Genomic DNA, 17,950 nt, shown 5'->3' on the forward strand with positions numbered 1-17,950 from the left:
TTTCACGAAACAAGGGATATAAATATAAGAGTTTAATTGAATGGGATTTGTGTGTGTGTGTGTGTGTGTGTGTACGCGCGCGCATATGGACTCTCTCATAGAATGAATGATATCGTGGCGACAATATCGTATGTAATTGAATCGCTATGTTAATTTCTTTTTTACCAATCATTTTCCATTCGAGAAAAATATAACACTGCTATAAGTTAGTTTGAGATTGTATTATCGAAGATCTAAATCCATAGTGAATAAAATAGTACAAAAATAAACAACAACTACAATTACAATATTAATTATGATGAATATGTACTAAAATTAGTAAATATACATTATGTATATATATATATATATATATATATATATATATATATATATAAATGTATAGCTAGCTAAAAATAAGAAATACGTGGCTCTAAAACGGTTCGGTACTATAATTTTGACACAAAACCAAGAACAAACTCTATTACAGGACAATGTCCTACGAACTATCCCGTCCCGCTTCTCGCGATTGAACAAATAAATTCGTATCGTACTTAAATGGTATTTAAATACAGTATCATATACTATAACGAAACTTACAATGCATTTCAATTGCAACCGATGCAGAGACAGGTTGACTGATATTGTTGTTGGATGCTTGACAAGTAAATACCGCATGAAGATCAGCTCTTGAAAGTTCCCTTACTATTAAGGCATTTCTACGAAGGGATGGAAACTCTCCTGGCTCATCTTTCGAATCAAGGAGCATTTCTCCCCGCCACCATCTCACTTTTGGCTCTGGTCGACCTAGTAAACAACATATAAATATAAGTAGGTCAAATATCTGTTGACTATTATTTATAATCCAATTATTGAATAGATCATTTGTCGAAGTGATAAAATAAATATGTATTTACTTATTAGAAATAAAAAGAAAGAAATAACTCTATTACACAGTTCTTCTTAAAGCGGGCCCTACATGAAGAGATTTTCCTCGAGGTATGCCTCGAGACGAAAGCTCATGCGAAGCGAGCTGGGTCTCATGAAGTCTAGTGTGGCCCTCATGAAACCTACTCACAGTCAGTATCCGTTTTGACTTCGAAGCGAAATGACGTTAGAAAATGTGTCTCTGAAAAAAAGAGATTGCGATTGGTGTAGCGGTAGCTATGCGAATCGAAGGGGGAGAGGTACCATGTAAAAGAGAGAAAAAGAGAAAATGATGAAGATATTGGCTGATTGCAGGAGATGCATTTTCGCGTGTAGTATTATTAGAAGAATTGCGGCAAAACGAGGCAAAAGATTTTTTATACTATGTACGAATGGATAAAGAAAAATTTGATATTGTTTTAAATTTAATTCAACTGTACATTTGGGGGAAAATATACTGTAACGCGGGAGGCCGTATCTGCCGACGAACGCTTGATAGCTATACTCGGATATCTAGCTGGCAGAAAAGTTACGGAGATGTGAAATTTTGTTTTACCGTATTGGCTATAATTTCCGAGTATAACGTTTCTTTCCTTGATTTCGTATTGTAGATGGCAATTTTCGTGGTTCGTTCTCAGTCACTTAATAACACGTTATAAACAAGAAATTCGAAGGGTCATGTCTCAACGTGATTCGAATGATATTGGATTACCGATATGAAAAAGATGTAATATTTTTGTACTGGGTATTGCAGGCTTTTTCGAGAAACTGCGAGAATTTAATTGAAAACCTCTTTCAGTCACGGCGAACTTCGTATAAAAATTCCGAAATTTATTCAAAATAAATATCTATACGCATCGACATTAATTTTAAAAAATATATACTTTGAACTTGTAGAACCGTTTTGTCATCCCCGATTTCGATGACTTTTGAATATGTTATAGAAATCAACGTTCTGAGCTACTTTTTCCTATACACGTATAACCGTCGGATACGCTTAATTTTCCGGATATTCGCAAGAACCTATAGGTATAAATACAGTGTATTTCTGCCTACAGTTGTGTGTATCTATGATAGCGTATGCATCCAGTATTGGTTGCCGATCGCCCCATCCGTCTTCTGTCTATAATTCTATTGGGGGTTTGAGTTAGCATTTTTAATATCTCGGTTACACGTATTTGGGAAAAATTGTTCAAACTGTTGAGCTTTGCAATATATTCGAGAATCGTCAAAGTGAAAATGGACGAAACGGTTCTACAAGTTCACCGAATACAGCCAACGTGTCGTGCGTGTTGAAGAACTGGTCCGCCGCCTGCTTGCGATAGGCAGAAATTAGGCAGACCCCTTCATTTGTAAAGTAAAAGTCGTAAACTTTAATTTTAAGCCTTATTACGATCTTGTACTCGATGAGGTGGGTAGCTGGCCGTGGAAGGTTAGTGTTTATTTATGGTCTACCGTATGGTCGGGGCGGGATGAGGTCCGGTAGATGAAGATATTTTGTTAATACCAATGGAACTCGATAATAGGTCATGATTAAATTTCTTGTACTGCGTGACGTAGGTACGAAACCACCGAAAACGGATCGAGAGTTCCGTATATTCTAGCATGTAGCGGTAGGTTATGTTCCGACAGATCAGGTGCCTTTTGTTCATTTGTCGGTCAGATATTACTTGGCCTCGTGATTACTTTTGATCTCGTGTATGTGCAGAATACGGTCAGACTGCATTGTTTATATCATCGATCTTCGCCGTCGTTGTGTCATCTCTATCCCCGTGACGTTATCTCGTGCACTTGAGAGGATCGCACACCGGAGCCGTACCATTTCGCCATTTCGCCCTCGTACCAATGAGATAAGACATTAATGCAACCACGGAATTTTCTTTTATTTCTAAAAATTTCATTAACGCATTGGTGAAATTTTCTTGATTAAGATGAGATCGAATACAATAGTAATAATAAAATTGGCACTCAGTCAATTCTTCGAGACCGTTTTCTCCCTTTTTTTCGTGGTATTTCTTGCTCTTCATTACACACATATCTATTATCGTACCAATACACACGTCTACTACTACTACAACTAACCAATTGCAACTTTTTTTCGCACAGAAATGATATTCAATTTCATGGAAGATGCCCATGTCCAAACTACTCTTGCAAGTAAGTCCCAAGAGATGCAGCTTGCCTCGTATGAAACCTGATCTGGTGGCATGCCTTGAAAAAAATCATATCGTGTACGGTAGGGCGTAGGGGGCATACTCAACGCAACGCTACATACACGCTTGTAAGAGACGGTAAAGACCGTTTAAAATGTTAAACGAAAGCGGCAGATTCAAATACTGAATACCAATAATCTCCAATATGTCCATAGAGTATTTAAAATATTGTAAATCTTTAATTGATTTATAACTTTCTGAATATCGGAGATATGTTATTTTGGAAGTAATGTTTAATACCGTGTCTAACTATACGTGTAATTAAATCTAAGTTGATTTATAATAACAAAATTGTAAAAAATAACGATATAATAGTATTATAAAATTTCTCTATAATGAGATCTTTTATCAAACATAATCGAATCATACCTATACTTGTTTGCTTCTAATTGTTATTCAGCTACTCCGCATTGAACTGTCTATATCGTTTGGACGAAAAATAAACGGTTGCTAGCATTTTTTCCTTTTTCGAACGTAAGAACCTTTCAAGAACGACCGAAAAATATTGTTTATACCTACATGGCACTGACAGTAACAGCTCGTGAAATAGCGAATATTTGTCGATTCCTTCCAAGCTGTCGTGTATCGTACAGAGACGTTCGTCTTTTGTTGAGAAAATAATTGTAAGATAATTTATATTACATGTTGGACGATATCCTCGGTTCCACGTTAATTGTTCAATTCTCAATGTTATTACTTGAAAATAATTTGATATGTTTATGCAGAAAACTTGAATACGAACGTAATAATTTTTCACTCTTGGTAGAAATATAAATAGAGAACAATAGGGAAAACTCACCTCCAGAAACAAGACATTGTAATTTCATATCACCACCTTCTTCATACGGACCTGCTACCGCTGGCACAGTTCCACGTTCATCAATAATATTTGGTTTATGCGGTGGTACTGTAATATACGAAAATAAAACATTCTTATTGAATATATTATTAATTGCACGTATCTTTGCTATTTGTATTATTATAAGGCACGAACCGATGGTACAATATCCTAATGACACGACCAATTAACCGATTTATAAACCAACCGTTCTCCAAGAAGGGGGATTATTAATTAATTATCTATGTGGCGACATATCATCGTTCATCGTTTGTGACTATTTGTTTAGAATTCGGAATTGAGCACTACTGGGTTAAAAGATTTATTTAGATAATTTCGTATAAAATAATATCGTATAAAATTACTCTAATTGTTGTTGGTTATTCAGCGAACGATTGACTGCAACGTTGAATTAAAGTTTCGATTATGTATGACTATAATTTTATTCGAATAACCCTCAAGTACTAGTTGTTAACGTTAGTTAGTTTTGGCGTTAATAAATTAAGGATAAAAATAAGCGACTTGGACTGCAGAGTTTATGATACGCTCAAGACAATTCAGTCGACGATAAACTGATTTTTTCATTAATTATTTTGACAAGAAATATGATGAATTATAACGAGTTAGGTGAGTTTGATCACTATCATATTCGCGTGTTTGGATTCATTTTTAACAACTTTTCCATTATTTTTCGAAAAAACGATAAGGACACTTTTGTTCCGTGACAGACACTTTTAGAGAGTTTGCATGAATTTTTCAACTCAATGCGATCCCCGAAACTGACATTTTGTAACACCCTCCTTTCTAGTTCTTGAAACGATTATTCTTTCGCAGATCAATAATATCGCGGTATGTGTATAGAAACTATATTAATATTGCACAAATATCGTTAAAATCAGCTACGTACACGTTCCAAAAGACCTACAAATTTTCCCCATTTTTAACAATAGATACCATTTTATACCGAGTCAGATCATCAGGTATTTGTGAGTTATGAGAGATGTGAGTTTTGACCAACAAATGTATGTTTTCCAATATAAAAAATTACAAATACATAAAACTTATGAGATACATAATAAATTGATATGTAACGAATTCAATATTACTAAATATAGTGAAAGTCCGTATAATACAAACCTATGACCATCAGGTGAATTCTTGAATTTCTGGAAGGACTCTTCGCGAAATCTACTCGACATCTGTATTCACCTTCGTCTCTTTCTTCAATGTGATTGATGTTTAATGTTGCTGGTTCAGTGACAGTTCTAAAGAATGCACGGTCGTTTAGATGGTCCTTATTATTCCAATGAGAAGCTTTTTCAGAATGTTTGCCTCTCATATCGTAACTGAAACAATATATTCTTAATTTAATACTTTGAAAACAATTATATTTAACATTCTGATTCTTAAAACTCTGAGATTCGTTGTAATCTTTCCCAACTTTGCGCGAGACTTGTTCGTTTGTAAATGATCCTGATAAAAGTTTTCAGCAATTTTGTTTTCGCTATTCTTTATTTTTTCGAATCGATACATTATTCCTAAATTTCCTCGTGCAAACTTGACAATTATATTTGTAAACTATTATACATTATGAATTTTCTGCGATAAACGAACTGTAAAACGAAGCGTACTGTATAAAATAACCGAAATTTACTATTTAAGATATACTTCTAATAATGTATACAAAATACAATAAAAAAAGAACTAATTGAACATAATATAAGGTTCGAACACTCGGATTAATATCCAAGACGCAGAAATTTTCTACATGAAAGTTTGTTCATTTACCTGTAAATAGGTGTGGTATCGCTTTTGTACCAAACAACTAAAATTACGGAATCATTTTGTTGCGGTGGACGGATATCACATGACAACTCTGCCGTACCTTGAAGAACTGCTCTTGTTGTTACTGTTGATCCTGTAATATAAAATATTTATTGTCGTTTGAAATTTTCATTTTTCTAACAAAATATTTGTTATTAATGTACTAGAGATCTTTTTTCAGGCAAAAACTTGTTTCAAAATTTGTTGTAATATTCGCATAACAACTGCAAATTATAATAAAAATTATAACGATTACGATATTAATATCTTCAGAAACAAGAATAGGGCAGATAATGATAGCATTTATAAAATTTGGAAACCTGAACGTTCCGTCTTAGTAAACATGTTGTCTTATTTTGCTTCATCTTATTTAAAATGTAAACGTTCTATGTAAGTGTTCGAGATTCGGAGACATCTGTGGCGGATGGGTGGCAAATCGACAAACCGCAGAACCAGTGTTTCTGTGACTTTTGTCTCGCGGCTCGCCACCATAATATAGTCAGCGACGATGCGATATTATATAATGACAACACCGACGATGTCAAAATGTTTGTAAGGGCGACCATCGCTTCAATACTCGAATCGCTTGAATACTTGTACTTGAGCCATTCGTTTCAAGGATAAACTTTTTGTATTGACCGCCAGAAACAGGAATATCGGGCTCGGTAAATTAACGGTTCTCGAAAACGAATGATAACGGCCGATAAGCGGCGTGGACGATGGGAAGCGGGCGCGAAGACTCGTTATAAGTAACGGTAGGTTAAATAAGTGACGATAATATACGATTCTTAGTCATATATTTTTCTCATATTTAACGAAGTAATGAAAATCGTATGACAATAGATCCGAGCTACATACGTGTAAGTTATGTGGTCGACATGACCATTAAGTATCAATAATTAACTTTTTGCATCAATTAATGGATTAATTAACGCTTCGAGGTATTTTGCCAACATGGACAACAATTTTATGATACAAACGAGTATATGAATGCGAACCGTGTCAAGAATAACCTTTTTATCGGAGAACTAAAAAGGTGATACATGCTTGATATGTCTCAATATCGAATTAAAATTTATTCTAGGTAATATACGTATACATCGATGATCAAACTATCGATAGAAGTTCCTTAATAAAATCGCAAGCCAAATTAAAGTCTCATAATCGAAGAAATATTTGAACGAAAATATAAGCTAACCGATATGCATCGCTAGTTTCAAAGGATCACCTCGTGTTTTATGATGTAATGATATTTTTGCGTGCTTGCATGTGCTGGCTACTCGAAGCTTTCATATCTAAGGTGACCTCGCGTGGGGTAGAAGGAAAGATAAATTGCTATAGTGGCAATCAATATGAAAGAAAAAAAAAAAAAAAAAGATAGCTACGTGAATGGGATGCTCGATAAAATTCCTTGATTTTGCTGTTAAGACAATACGTGTCAATTAGATTCTAATTTCTATCTTTTATTTATTTCCCATTTCTTACGATTTCGACTAATAATTTTATATTTATATCGACAGAAAGTTATGTACGCGTATTTTCGAAAACATGCATATCTGTTAAAGCGTTACAGGAATTTCACGAGTTAATTTCATTCAATAGGAAATTAATATTTATGTATTAGTTACATGCTGACGAAATGTACTTGATGTACTTAAGTGCCTATCTAAAGGTGAAACTGGTCGATTATACGCAACCTCTTATTGATCATTTTTTCCTTATATGTATGTATACTACTAATTTTTGAATTTGATACAAGTCATATAGGTATTGGTACGCATGAATAATATCCAAAAAATGGCTGGGTTAACAATTTCAATTTTATTGAATAATTTTCAATCAAAAAACATGCGATATTATTTAATCTCAATTTGAATCAAGTATGATATACTCAATTTTACATAAATAGATCGTGAGAATATTATCGCAAACACGTTGTAAACAGCATTTATGCTTTCACGCATAATCAAACACGGAAAAATAAAAAGATAAACGATGGAAAGTATTCGCTGTTCTTTTCTTATATCCTATATATTAGTATATAGTTCTAATCGTATATCAAATTTGAAGAATTTCTTATTATATACACATATTTTTACCTTATTTACCTTATTTTAGAAAGTAACCTACAGTAACATTATTTTCGACAGTAGTCATGCCCAACTGTGGAACAAGGCTTGAAAACTAATCCGAATATGTATAGCCAACTTTGTGAATCAACCGACGACTAGGGATTCTGCCTAAAGGAACCGTAGTCTTGTCTGGTTACTATCACTATACATATATGTATGTAGGTAGGTAGGTAACGGGCGCGGTGCAACGAGTGACATACAAGAGAGATTATAGCACTCTCGGGAGTCTAGTTAATATGTCTTGCGCGAGATGTTTGGCTGTTTGTCACTGCCTCCCTATATATCCAATTTCCCTCGTTATTTATTTGGCTTGATATTCCACATAGTCGAATTATTACTATCTTAGTTGCAGAATCATGCTCGGAAAACCCATGTACGTACTGCTGATTTCATAACTGAGACGCGTGACCGACTGAAGGAATGTGCTCAAGGAGTCGTAGATCGACCCAAATGTCGTGACGAATGCCATATCGGCCAAATGGATTTCGGATGTAAATTGGAGTCAGAATGTATGACCGCCGGTGTTCGCTCGGGCCACGTGATAAATCGGCTTGAATGATTGCCTCTGCTATTGCCTGCGTAGATGGTCGTTTGCGAATCAGGCAAAATTCGTTAGATATTGAATGACGATATTACGAGATCGTGACTAAATTGCCAATAGTTGATGATATCGTTGTTCCAGATTCTTTTCTTATACACTTTGTTCCGGTCAAACATGAAATATTCGAAATTATTCCTTCAATTGATGAAACAGCCGGTATTGTTTTAAAAAAATGTTCACTCGGCTTACAACTTTCGTGCAACTTCAAGTAGAAACTGAATGTATCGCAGATCATAATAATAGATAAGGTAATTTTAGAATTGAATTGACATTACCATTAAGATTTAATATCCTTTATTATTACTATATGTCTGTAACATTCGTTACCTATCGTTACTTTATTTTGCAAACCTCTTTTGCAAACCCTATCGTAACCATCAATAATGTCTGATTATAAATTAAAAATAACGTAAAAATCGATTATATTAAAGACATTACCTAATTATTTAATTATCATGCAAGTGTAAATAAATGAAGCATTTAACAGTTAGCCAGATGTGTTAATCAGGAATTGCAACAATATTCTCTAAATCACGGATACCCGAAGTTTTGATAATAATTGAGCTATGTAAAGATAGTACGAGGCAAAGCCGCGAGTTGCCTGGCGAGATGTATACTTACCTGCCTCACCGTGAGGCATGCTTCGGTTTGACGTTGAATACAGCAGGACTTTGAACGAGCTAATGATTGGCGGTTTTCCGGCGAGATTAAAGATGCTTCGCAATTGCTTATTCGCTTCGTTCGATGCGCATTTAGACCTTGCTTTTATGAGTTTAAAAGACAACACGAGACGACGCGAGAACAACTCGAGGCTTCCTCGCACAGCTTGTACATATCTTTATACTTTATACATGGACTACTATTAATCAAGCATCGAGCAAAAGAATCTTTTCGCGTTTTATATATCTGTATGTTTTATTATTTATATTCATTATCATCGTCATTGAATTCCTTAGAATGAGAATTATATTTATATACGTTGTATACTCGATAACATAGTAGAATGAAATTTAGTTTTCCTACAATAGTCGACAAAGGACACTGTAAACTATGTTTTTCTTGGTTATTTCGAGTATCAAACCTCAAACTTATTAACAAATAAATTTGCGGTTTTAATTTCTAATCAGGTTAAGAAAATACTATATTTTAATATGAGCTTATATGTTAATATGACCGATAATAGTGATTATAGAAATATCCACTGTTACATTAATCAACGTGCTGAGATTTGGCTATAACTATGAATGAACTATGAATACAACTATGAATGAACTATGAATATAACTACGAATATAACTATGAACGAATTATGCGTAATAATAAAGAATGATAACCAGAAGAATGATGCTATAATTTTTTATATGGGAGCAAATCGTATATCTCTGTGCGTCCTATATTGCCTCTTTCGTAATGGCACTCGATATATACGTGACTAATCTTTTAATCAAGTTATATTCAATCATGTTATTATATCAAGTTGAATTATACCAAAAATACATATACATGTGAAACTGAGAAATGTCAGAAGGCTAAAGAAAAAGTTGGTATATATAAAGGGTGGTTGGTAACTGGTGGTACAAGCGGAAAAGGGACGATTCTACGCGAAAAAAGAAGTCGAAAATATAGAATAAAAATTTTTTTTCAACTTTTTCTTTAATTTTTTTAAAAATCTACAGTGAGATCCGTTATAACGAGACGTGATAAAGTGCACGCGTACCGAGCGAAAATTCAAAGTCGATTTTCTCGAAAACAAAGCCTCAAACGAAAAATTGTTATTCTATATTTTCGACTTCTTTTTTCGCATAGAATCACCCTCTTTCCGTTTGTACCGCCAGTTACCAACCACCCTGTATACATATATGTACCTATTGGCACATACATAAAAATGTGAGTGAAACATAAAAATTGAAATTTCTTCGATAAATAAGAGCATTAATGCACGGATGAACTATTGTTATTAAAAACTTGCAAGTTAAGTATCTATGGATTCAAACAGAATCAGGAAGAGCGAGAAAGAGAAAGAGAAAGAGAGAGAGAGAGAGGAAGAGATTATGCTATTCCGCAAGTGTGTGTTTACGTTTGCATGTATTTATACAGTAGAGACGATTCGAGTGCATTCCGACAGCTGCCGTTGTCTCTCGAGAATGCCAAATGGAATCTGAATTCTGTCGGTTAGGCCCGAGCCACGAGAAATACCGGTATCAATGCAAACTGCTGCTCCCTTCTAATATGTACATTATTGTACATCCAACCGAATACGTTCATCCGACACCATCGTTTAACGTACCTATCGTATTATACGTATATGCCTATATGATACATAACATCTTGACCACGTCGTTACACTTTCAATACCTCAATTATTTCTAATAATTCAGTTCATCGTTCAATTTAAATCAATAAGTCGAGTCTACCGATAAGTATTGGTTGTAACAGGCAAATGGAACTACTGGAAGTCATTCTTCTTTAGCCGTAACGTAGCGGTTAAACTAGGGGTATAAATGAATAATATCTATAATTATATTATTATAATTATTGCTACACCTATTTGTAATTTAATAAATGTATTTACTTAAAACATCGTCCGGAAGGATATCTCGAGTAAAACCGTGGTTCCGCAGTAACTCATCGTCAGACAAAATATATATATAATTGATAAAAATAGAAACGGTGTAATGCATGAATTATCTATTATGAAATCTTGTGTAAAATTTTTGAATGAACATATTTGTACGCAGAGAAACGTGACAAGAACGTACGTAATTAAATGTGGAATGTATAATACTGTATACACAGTCATTCGTATTAATATTTATATTATCTCTACGAATAGTAGTCTAATAGCATCAAATCCTGAACATGAAATGCATCTCTATATTATTACAGAATTCGTATTTCGTCTTTCAAAATTGGTTTGCGATTCTCGAGTTTTAGTACTTTGTTTATTTTACTTCTACACGCTTTATTTATTATTATATCGCTTTTTATTCAACTTGTAAACGAAACAATAAGAGTTTGAAGTATTCGAGGATACCTATCTCTTATTAATCTAATCTTACTAAATTATGCGCATACCCCCTAAAGCTCTTTTCAACTGTTAGCCATATTCTTAATTAATTTTGAACGATTCCTGCGTCCTTTTCACTCTTCTTATATTCCCAACACCTCATTTATTATCACTACCTGACGTTCTTGCAACGACTTCTAGATCCTCTCTATAAGCAGCGTAAAGTCAGAGTACTCGTCCGCTTCTCCGGTATGTCTGTCCAGGCCAGGCATCTTTCCCGATTCCACTTTCACGATCTTACGATCGATCTAATTCCGATGACCGATATGGCACCGATATAGTAAATCATGTTTTGTGTTTAATCGAATTTACAAGCGATCGAAGACTCAACAAAAGTTCTCCATCATGATCTGATGCTAATATATATTGTCTTCGTCATTTTCGTCCATTCTACTAGTGTAGGTATATAAATGAAGTTGGTAAGTATTCAATTGTAAAAGTTGTAAGATACAAGTGTGTAAAAACATAAATGCTTTATTGTATTAGCTGATTCGGATATTCTAACCGCGCGTTGTCAGTCGTGGTAGTGCATAAATACGGTCTATATGTAGATATGTATATCTTTAAGTACATGCGCCATGTTACAAAGCCACATGTATGGCCTTTCACGTGCTCATGCAGGTGCAAGTAATAAGCCCAGCTGGACAACACATTTCGCAATCTCCTCTACGATCTCTTATCACGAACATAAATTGTCATACGATATTAGAGAATTTAAATCGGTTTCAATAAGAGAATATCGACTTTCGTTTTTAATATTCGAAAATTCAACTTAAAATTAAATGTTAGCGTATTATAGACTTTGCGGTCTTCGATATACGTACACATCCAAATTGTAGCAATGATTTTGGACAAAAATTTAGAAATGTGGTGCCTATCAATCTCGTTTGAAGATTTAAAAAATTGATTTAGTTTAAAATATTGAAGTATTTGGTTCATGTCGATGGAGTTAATCGCTTCTTTGGTCGCTTTATATTTACATGTTCACATGTCAGAAAGAAAGATTGTATGTGAAACAACACTCGCAATGTTTAATTTTCATTTGAAATCAATGAATTTCCAGATATCAACTTCGAAATACGAAGTCAGTTGTTAGAAACATAGACATATATTTAGAAGGACGATGATGTATCTAATCGAAGGAGCAGTTATAAAGTTAAACATATCGGGAACAACACAATATCAACTGTTACTAAATTAAAGCGTACAGATTTCAAGTATCGAAACGATTTTGAAAAATTAACCTTCTATTGCTTTTATGCGAGTAACAACGTGGCAATAGGAGATTATATACATAACTGAAAGTCGTTGTTAACTCGACGTTAGTTCGACGAAAAAGCAAGTCATACAGTTTGAATAGAAGGCGAAAGAACGATTCTTTGTCACAATAAAATCGCCATTATTCACGGGTGACTGCCAGGGAAAGAACTGCTCACAGAAGTACAATGAAGACAGCACAAGAACATTCTTGCTAGACCAATGTACTGAAAGCATAACGATCCGAAGGAGAGTGTAAGGTGTAAAGGAAAGAAAGAACACGAAGCTCGATTTACATCGGGCACATTAATGCTCAACTGACTAAACCAGCTCCCAAGCAATGGCGTACTGGCAATAAAGTCTTGCAATGTCGACAGTTTTATTTGCCTACACCCTTGCACGATTCCTCGTTTCACACCTGGATGCATTTGAACTTTTACTACCTCCGTGAATACTTCGTTTGATAAAAACGCAAACGATTCAACGATCGAGGCCGTTCTCCTAGAAAAATCCATATTAGAGTTTCAAGAAAACACGAACCCGAGATACGCGGCTTTTTCTAGTACAAAAAATGTCTGTTTAACATATTTTACATTTCGAGACACTCTGGGTGATGCGATTTATAGTCTTTCCTTTATACAAGTAGAACATTGAAAAATAATTGTATCCGCGAACGCGATCAAATTATGAAAATACATCGTATATTCTTTGTTATTTTGATATATCAATTTAACATATCAATCAGAACGCCTAGCTCCTAGTTACAATTTCCTTACGAAGTCGATCCATTCAAACGAGACGAAATGTCACTTTTATTGTAATTAGACGAGAAATTCTATGAGAGCAAAAAAAAAAAACAAATGTAAAAATCAAAAATGAATTTTTTTAAATGAATTATTCCTTTGCAAAGAATAATGTTTCTCGTAAAATACGATTGTACGATACAATGCGATACGATTGTACTTTTCATTCCAAGTAAGTAAGTAAGACATATTCGTATGACTAGCGTGAAACTAACAATTTATGTTCTTCCCGTGTGCCTGTTATCGATGTATTTACGTAAGCAAAAAGGTAAATATAATCTTACAAATAAACTTGAAAATGGTTTTCTTTTGGGCTTTAAAACGAGCTCAAACATGTACATAGTTTTTGGACAAAGATGGTAATAACGATAGTAATAGAAATATTTTGCGATTGACACGACAGCGCGACGATCTGTTTCGTTCAATTTTCTCTTCCAAATTTTATCCTCGAAATTTATCGTGAACAAGAAACTGAAATTTCACGTAGCTGAATTTTTTCAAATTATTAACAACTCTTATGGTATAATGTTCCACAAAAATTAGCGATTAAAATGATCAAACCACTAAATTATTCTTACATCATTCTTACATGTTATGTAACATTTGAAACATATTATTTACAACAATTAAATCGTTAATTGAATTCTCTACTATTCCTGAACGCTATACCGATGATTCTCTAAGACCGTTTTTGTGGGGAAGATTGTGCATTAAAAAGTTGTGCGAGAAAATACAAAATTGTCGAGAGAGCTTTAAACGATGAAAATATGAGTCGTTTCTACGGCGTAAAATCATTTATGCATTCTTTCTCTTCCCAGTGATTCCATTTTAACCGTGCCTTTCCTTTTTTCTTTTATTCTCGACCCGCAATCTCTTACCTCAGTCCCTTTAAATTCCAGTTAATATTAGATGAAAGCTACCAGATTAAAAATGGGTATTCTTCGTAGCAACCCTCAGCCAACTTTCCAACCAAGCGGTAACTGATATTCTTCCCGCTCTCTCCTCCTCCTCCTCCTCCTCCTCCGCCACCACCTTCCTTTCCCCCAACCACCCACTCACCCACCGCACCCCCTCCATTTTCATTTCAACCAACGAATTTTCAAACTTTGTTTTCGCTACGCAAATGCCCCAGTTTCATTATATTCGAATACCAATTTTGCAAAGTACTGTTAAATTTTTATCAAACATTTCTAAATTTCATCATTTTCTTCCATTCTTTCTTTTATTCTATCGTATTTTGTAATTTTTAAATATTCGACTAATTTATATTTTAACCATTGAAATGATCAACAACATATGATGTACATAATATTATACAATATGTTGAAATAAAGTATGTATACAGGATTGTTAAATATTCGAAATACTTGAAGAAGAACATTTTATCCTGGGTAAGATATTGATAAGCCTTGTTATTGCGAACCTTTATCGATCAAATCAGGTTCTAGTTTACAAATTTATCTAAAAAGGTAAAGTGAAAAGTTTGAAACATTTTTCCGAGGTGAATCTTATTCTTGATAACAAAGTGATCAGGCTGACACGCGATAAATAAGAGTCGATTGGATTTCTACTGGCAAAGGTAAAAGTTTGACTCCAATAATAGGACGGTAGAGGTGACTAATTCTCTTGCTTCTATCGTCGATTATCCTTAACTGTTCATGTCTTTCTCTTCGGCTGATTCGACTAGTAACTTCTGGACTAACCGGATTAACCAACCCTCTGACGACGGAAACGGTTCTGTTCTCTCTCTGCTGTCGTAATTCGTCGTTCATCCAGAGTTTATCCTCCGAGACGGTGTTATGATAAAAATTGTCTATTTTGCTAGAAACTCATTGTCAGTTGACGTAAGCTGTTGTATTATACATGAACTTTCACGAAAAAGTAGCGAAAAAGGTTGCACTGTAATTTCAAGTGATATTTTCCTTGGGATATTATATCACATACGTTATGTTATATTGGGATATTGTATTATATATATTATATATTTCAAGTAAGACATACGTATAGTTTTGTCGCCAGAAAGAGAAATTATCCTTTTTCAAATTCAAAATCGAAATATCTTAATAATAAAATTGTGAAAGGACGAACAAGAAGGAAGTGACTGAAGCGAATGTAACAGATGAAAGTAGAGTGTACAGTATGTACATATATCAAAGAAGAAAAAGAATGTCAAATATCAAATCCACGACCTTTCATGACAATATTCGTAATATGATACTTGGTGTTTTGTGATTTTAAAAAGTGCAGCACACGTTGTAAAATAGTAAATCTTGTAGACATAGCTAAAAGCATATTATCGAATATTGATTTATTTCAATCCATTCCACAAATTGATCGTCTGCAAAGAGAATTTTGTGCCTGTAATAAATATTTTATCATAAGCTCAAAATTATCAGCAATATTAAGAATTTGGAGTCCTTCGTATTGCATCCAGAGATGCAAAATAAGATGGATTAGAAACCCTGTTATATAGGTACATACATGTATATTATCTGCACAAGCTTTTAGAATATTTTAACCAGATTTCAAAACATTGTTTTCGTTTATAATTCTTCTAGATTTACTTTCGACGAGTATCCACGAGTATCCACGAGTACACGTTATTTTATACGAAAGTAGCAAATTTTGAAACACTTTTTATGAATATGATGAAACGAACACAATGCAGTATAGCTATGTGACATTTGATCGAATTTAAGAGGGGGACGGAAAATGGTCCCAATGCTCTGAGTTTCCATTTATCTCGGGGATCCGTTCCCGAAGGAGCCGTCAACGTCGTCAGGAAGATCTTTCTCGAATTATTGCCAGAGACCTAGCTTCGTAGATGTACTCTCGCAAGGATTGACCGCGTTGGGATCTGGCATCGAGTTCGATCAAATATAAATCGCGAATCCTAGCTTAGCGGCCGTCCCATTCTTCGATATCGAAGTCAATCCTAGTTTACAGTCTGCGTACATCTTGCAATAGATCGAGAAACCATCGAATCCGCGATCCGATACATACATATTTCAAAAGGAAATCAATAGAAAAGGAAAATTCTTTCTTCTATCGATTTTCGCGATACGACGATCGCCTTAGTCACTTTACTTTTAACGAAAGCGGGAAACATCCTGGAAAAATTAGTTTTGAAACAAATCTTCAAATTACAAGACTACGTGCTTTATGTAATTGTGATTGTGACTCCTTTGTAATTAACTCTGTAAACCAATCTGTAGTGGCTATTCTTCCCTGTATGAGAGAAATTTGTAATTGTTAATTAGATTTAAGTCCACTAAAAGATATTACAAAAGAAATAATCGAGTAATCTTAATCGTAGCTTAATCGTTTCATTCTGCGGAATTAACATCGTTAGTCTAAAAATTCATTCATCTTAAGTGGATTTAAGTTTGAAGTACTTACTTCCATATCCTGTTTATCCTTAATAATTGAATAACTAAGATAACATAACGTTCCAGGATATTGAAAAGTACCGCTTAAAAGTGATACACATATTTGTGTAATCTAAATTACTGCGATTTTCACGAGTTTTACATTGCTTTAATAGAGTATTTTTACACGATATCAACTATTTTACACATTTTAGATAGGCACGTATATATGCGTCAACAGTTGACCACAGAGATGGCATTAAAAAATTTAATTTCAAAGGTTACCATTGCGGAGGTTTAATTTAATTTCCGTAAATCGGATTTTTCACTCCAGAAATGAGTTCACTTGCTCGCCCAGCATCCAATTTAAAAACAGAAAAATACTAAACAGTGTTTTCCCTTTCGTATATTAATTGTGAAGCTTCGTTTCAGTATGTACATCAGAATTGTCATGATACAACATCGCTTTATTTACATTTGTACTACAATTGTACGCATACCACTGAAATATCCGTTGAAAGCATTAATCGAAAAACATGTTGTAAATCACTTTTGCCATTAGTAAATGTTAATTTGTTCGGGCATTTGTTTAATAAACGATATATATATATTATAATATATCAATTATAAAATATATTAATTGGCAGACGATTGAAAATAATGGATAATAATAAAACTTGAGAAGCAAGTGATTGATATTACGTAGATTTCGTTTAAAATGACAAAACAAAGAAAATAAATATGTATTTATAATTTCTAAGCCATTTTTTAAATTAGTTTCGTGATTAGAATTGTAAATTGGTTCCTATAATTTATTTATTAAATATATTATCTTAGCTCGTGCGTTTTTAAATAAACTTTATGAGATCTAATGTCTAAATGAAATAATGAAACATGGTAAATTGAAAGGAGACGTTTTGGAAAATTCAAACAGAGAAAAC

General features: G+C 33.9%; 1 protein-coding gene across 9 annotated transcripts in view; it reads right to left on the reverse strand.

Moving 5' to 3' along the window:
- The window catches only part of LOC117237610 (synaptogenesis protein syg-2-like), a 93,530-nt gene that overhangs the window by 12,405 nt on the left and 63,175 nt on the right, over positions 1-17,950 (reverse strand). For 7 of the 9 annotated variants that reach the window (XM_033501751.1, XM_033501748.1, XM_033501749.1 and 4 more), the window contains 5 exons: positions 5,746-5,875; positions 5,095-5,303; positions 3,919-4,026; positions 3,639-3,722; positions 580-786 (listed from right to left, as the gene is read on the reverse strand). In XM_033501751.1, coding sequence (XP_033357642.1) covers positions 580-786; positions 3,639-3,722; positions 3,919-4,026; positions 5,095-5,303; positions 5,746-5,875 — 738 coding nt within the window. The remainder of the gene's footprint in view (positions 1-579; positions 787-3,638; positions 3,723-3,918; positions 4,027-5,094; positions 5,304-5,745; positions 5,876-17,950) is intronic. The other 2 variants (XM_033501757.1, XM_033501754.1) reach the window with 1 other exon arrangement.

Source organism: Bombus vosnesenskii, unplaced genomic scaffold (genome assembly GCF_011952255.1).
Source record: "Bombus vosnesenskii isolate JDL3184/JDL3185 unplaced genomic scaffold, Bvos_JDL3184-5_v1.1 scf7180000013383, whole genome shotgun sequence".
In the NCBI taxonomy this organism is placed as follows: domain Eukaryota; kingdom Metazoa; phylum Arthropoda; class Insecta; order Hymenoptera; family Apidae; genus Bombus; species Bombus vosnesenskii.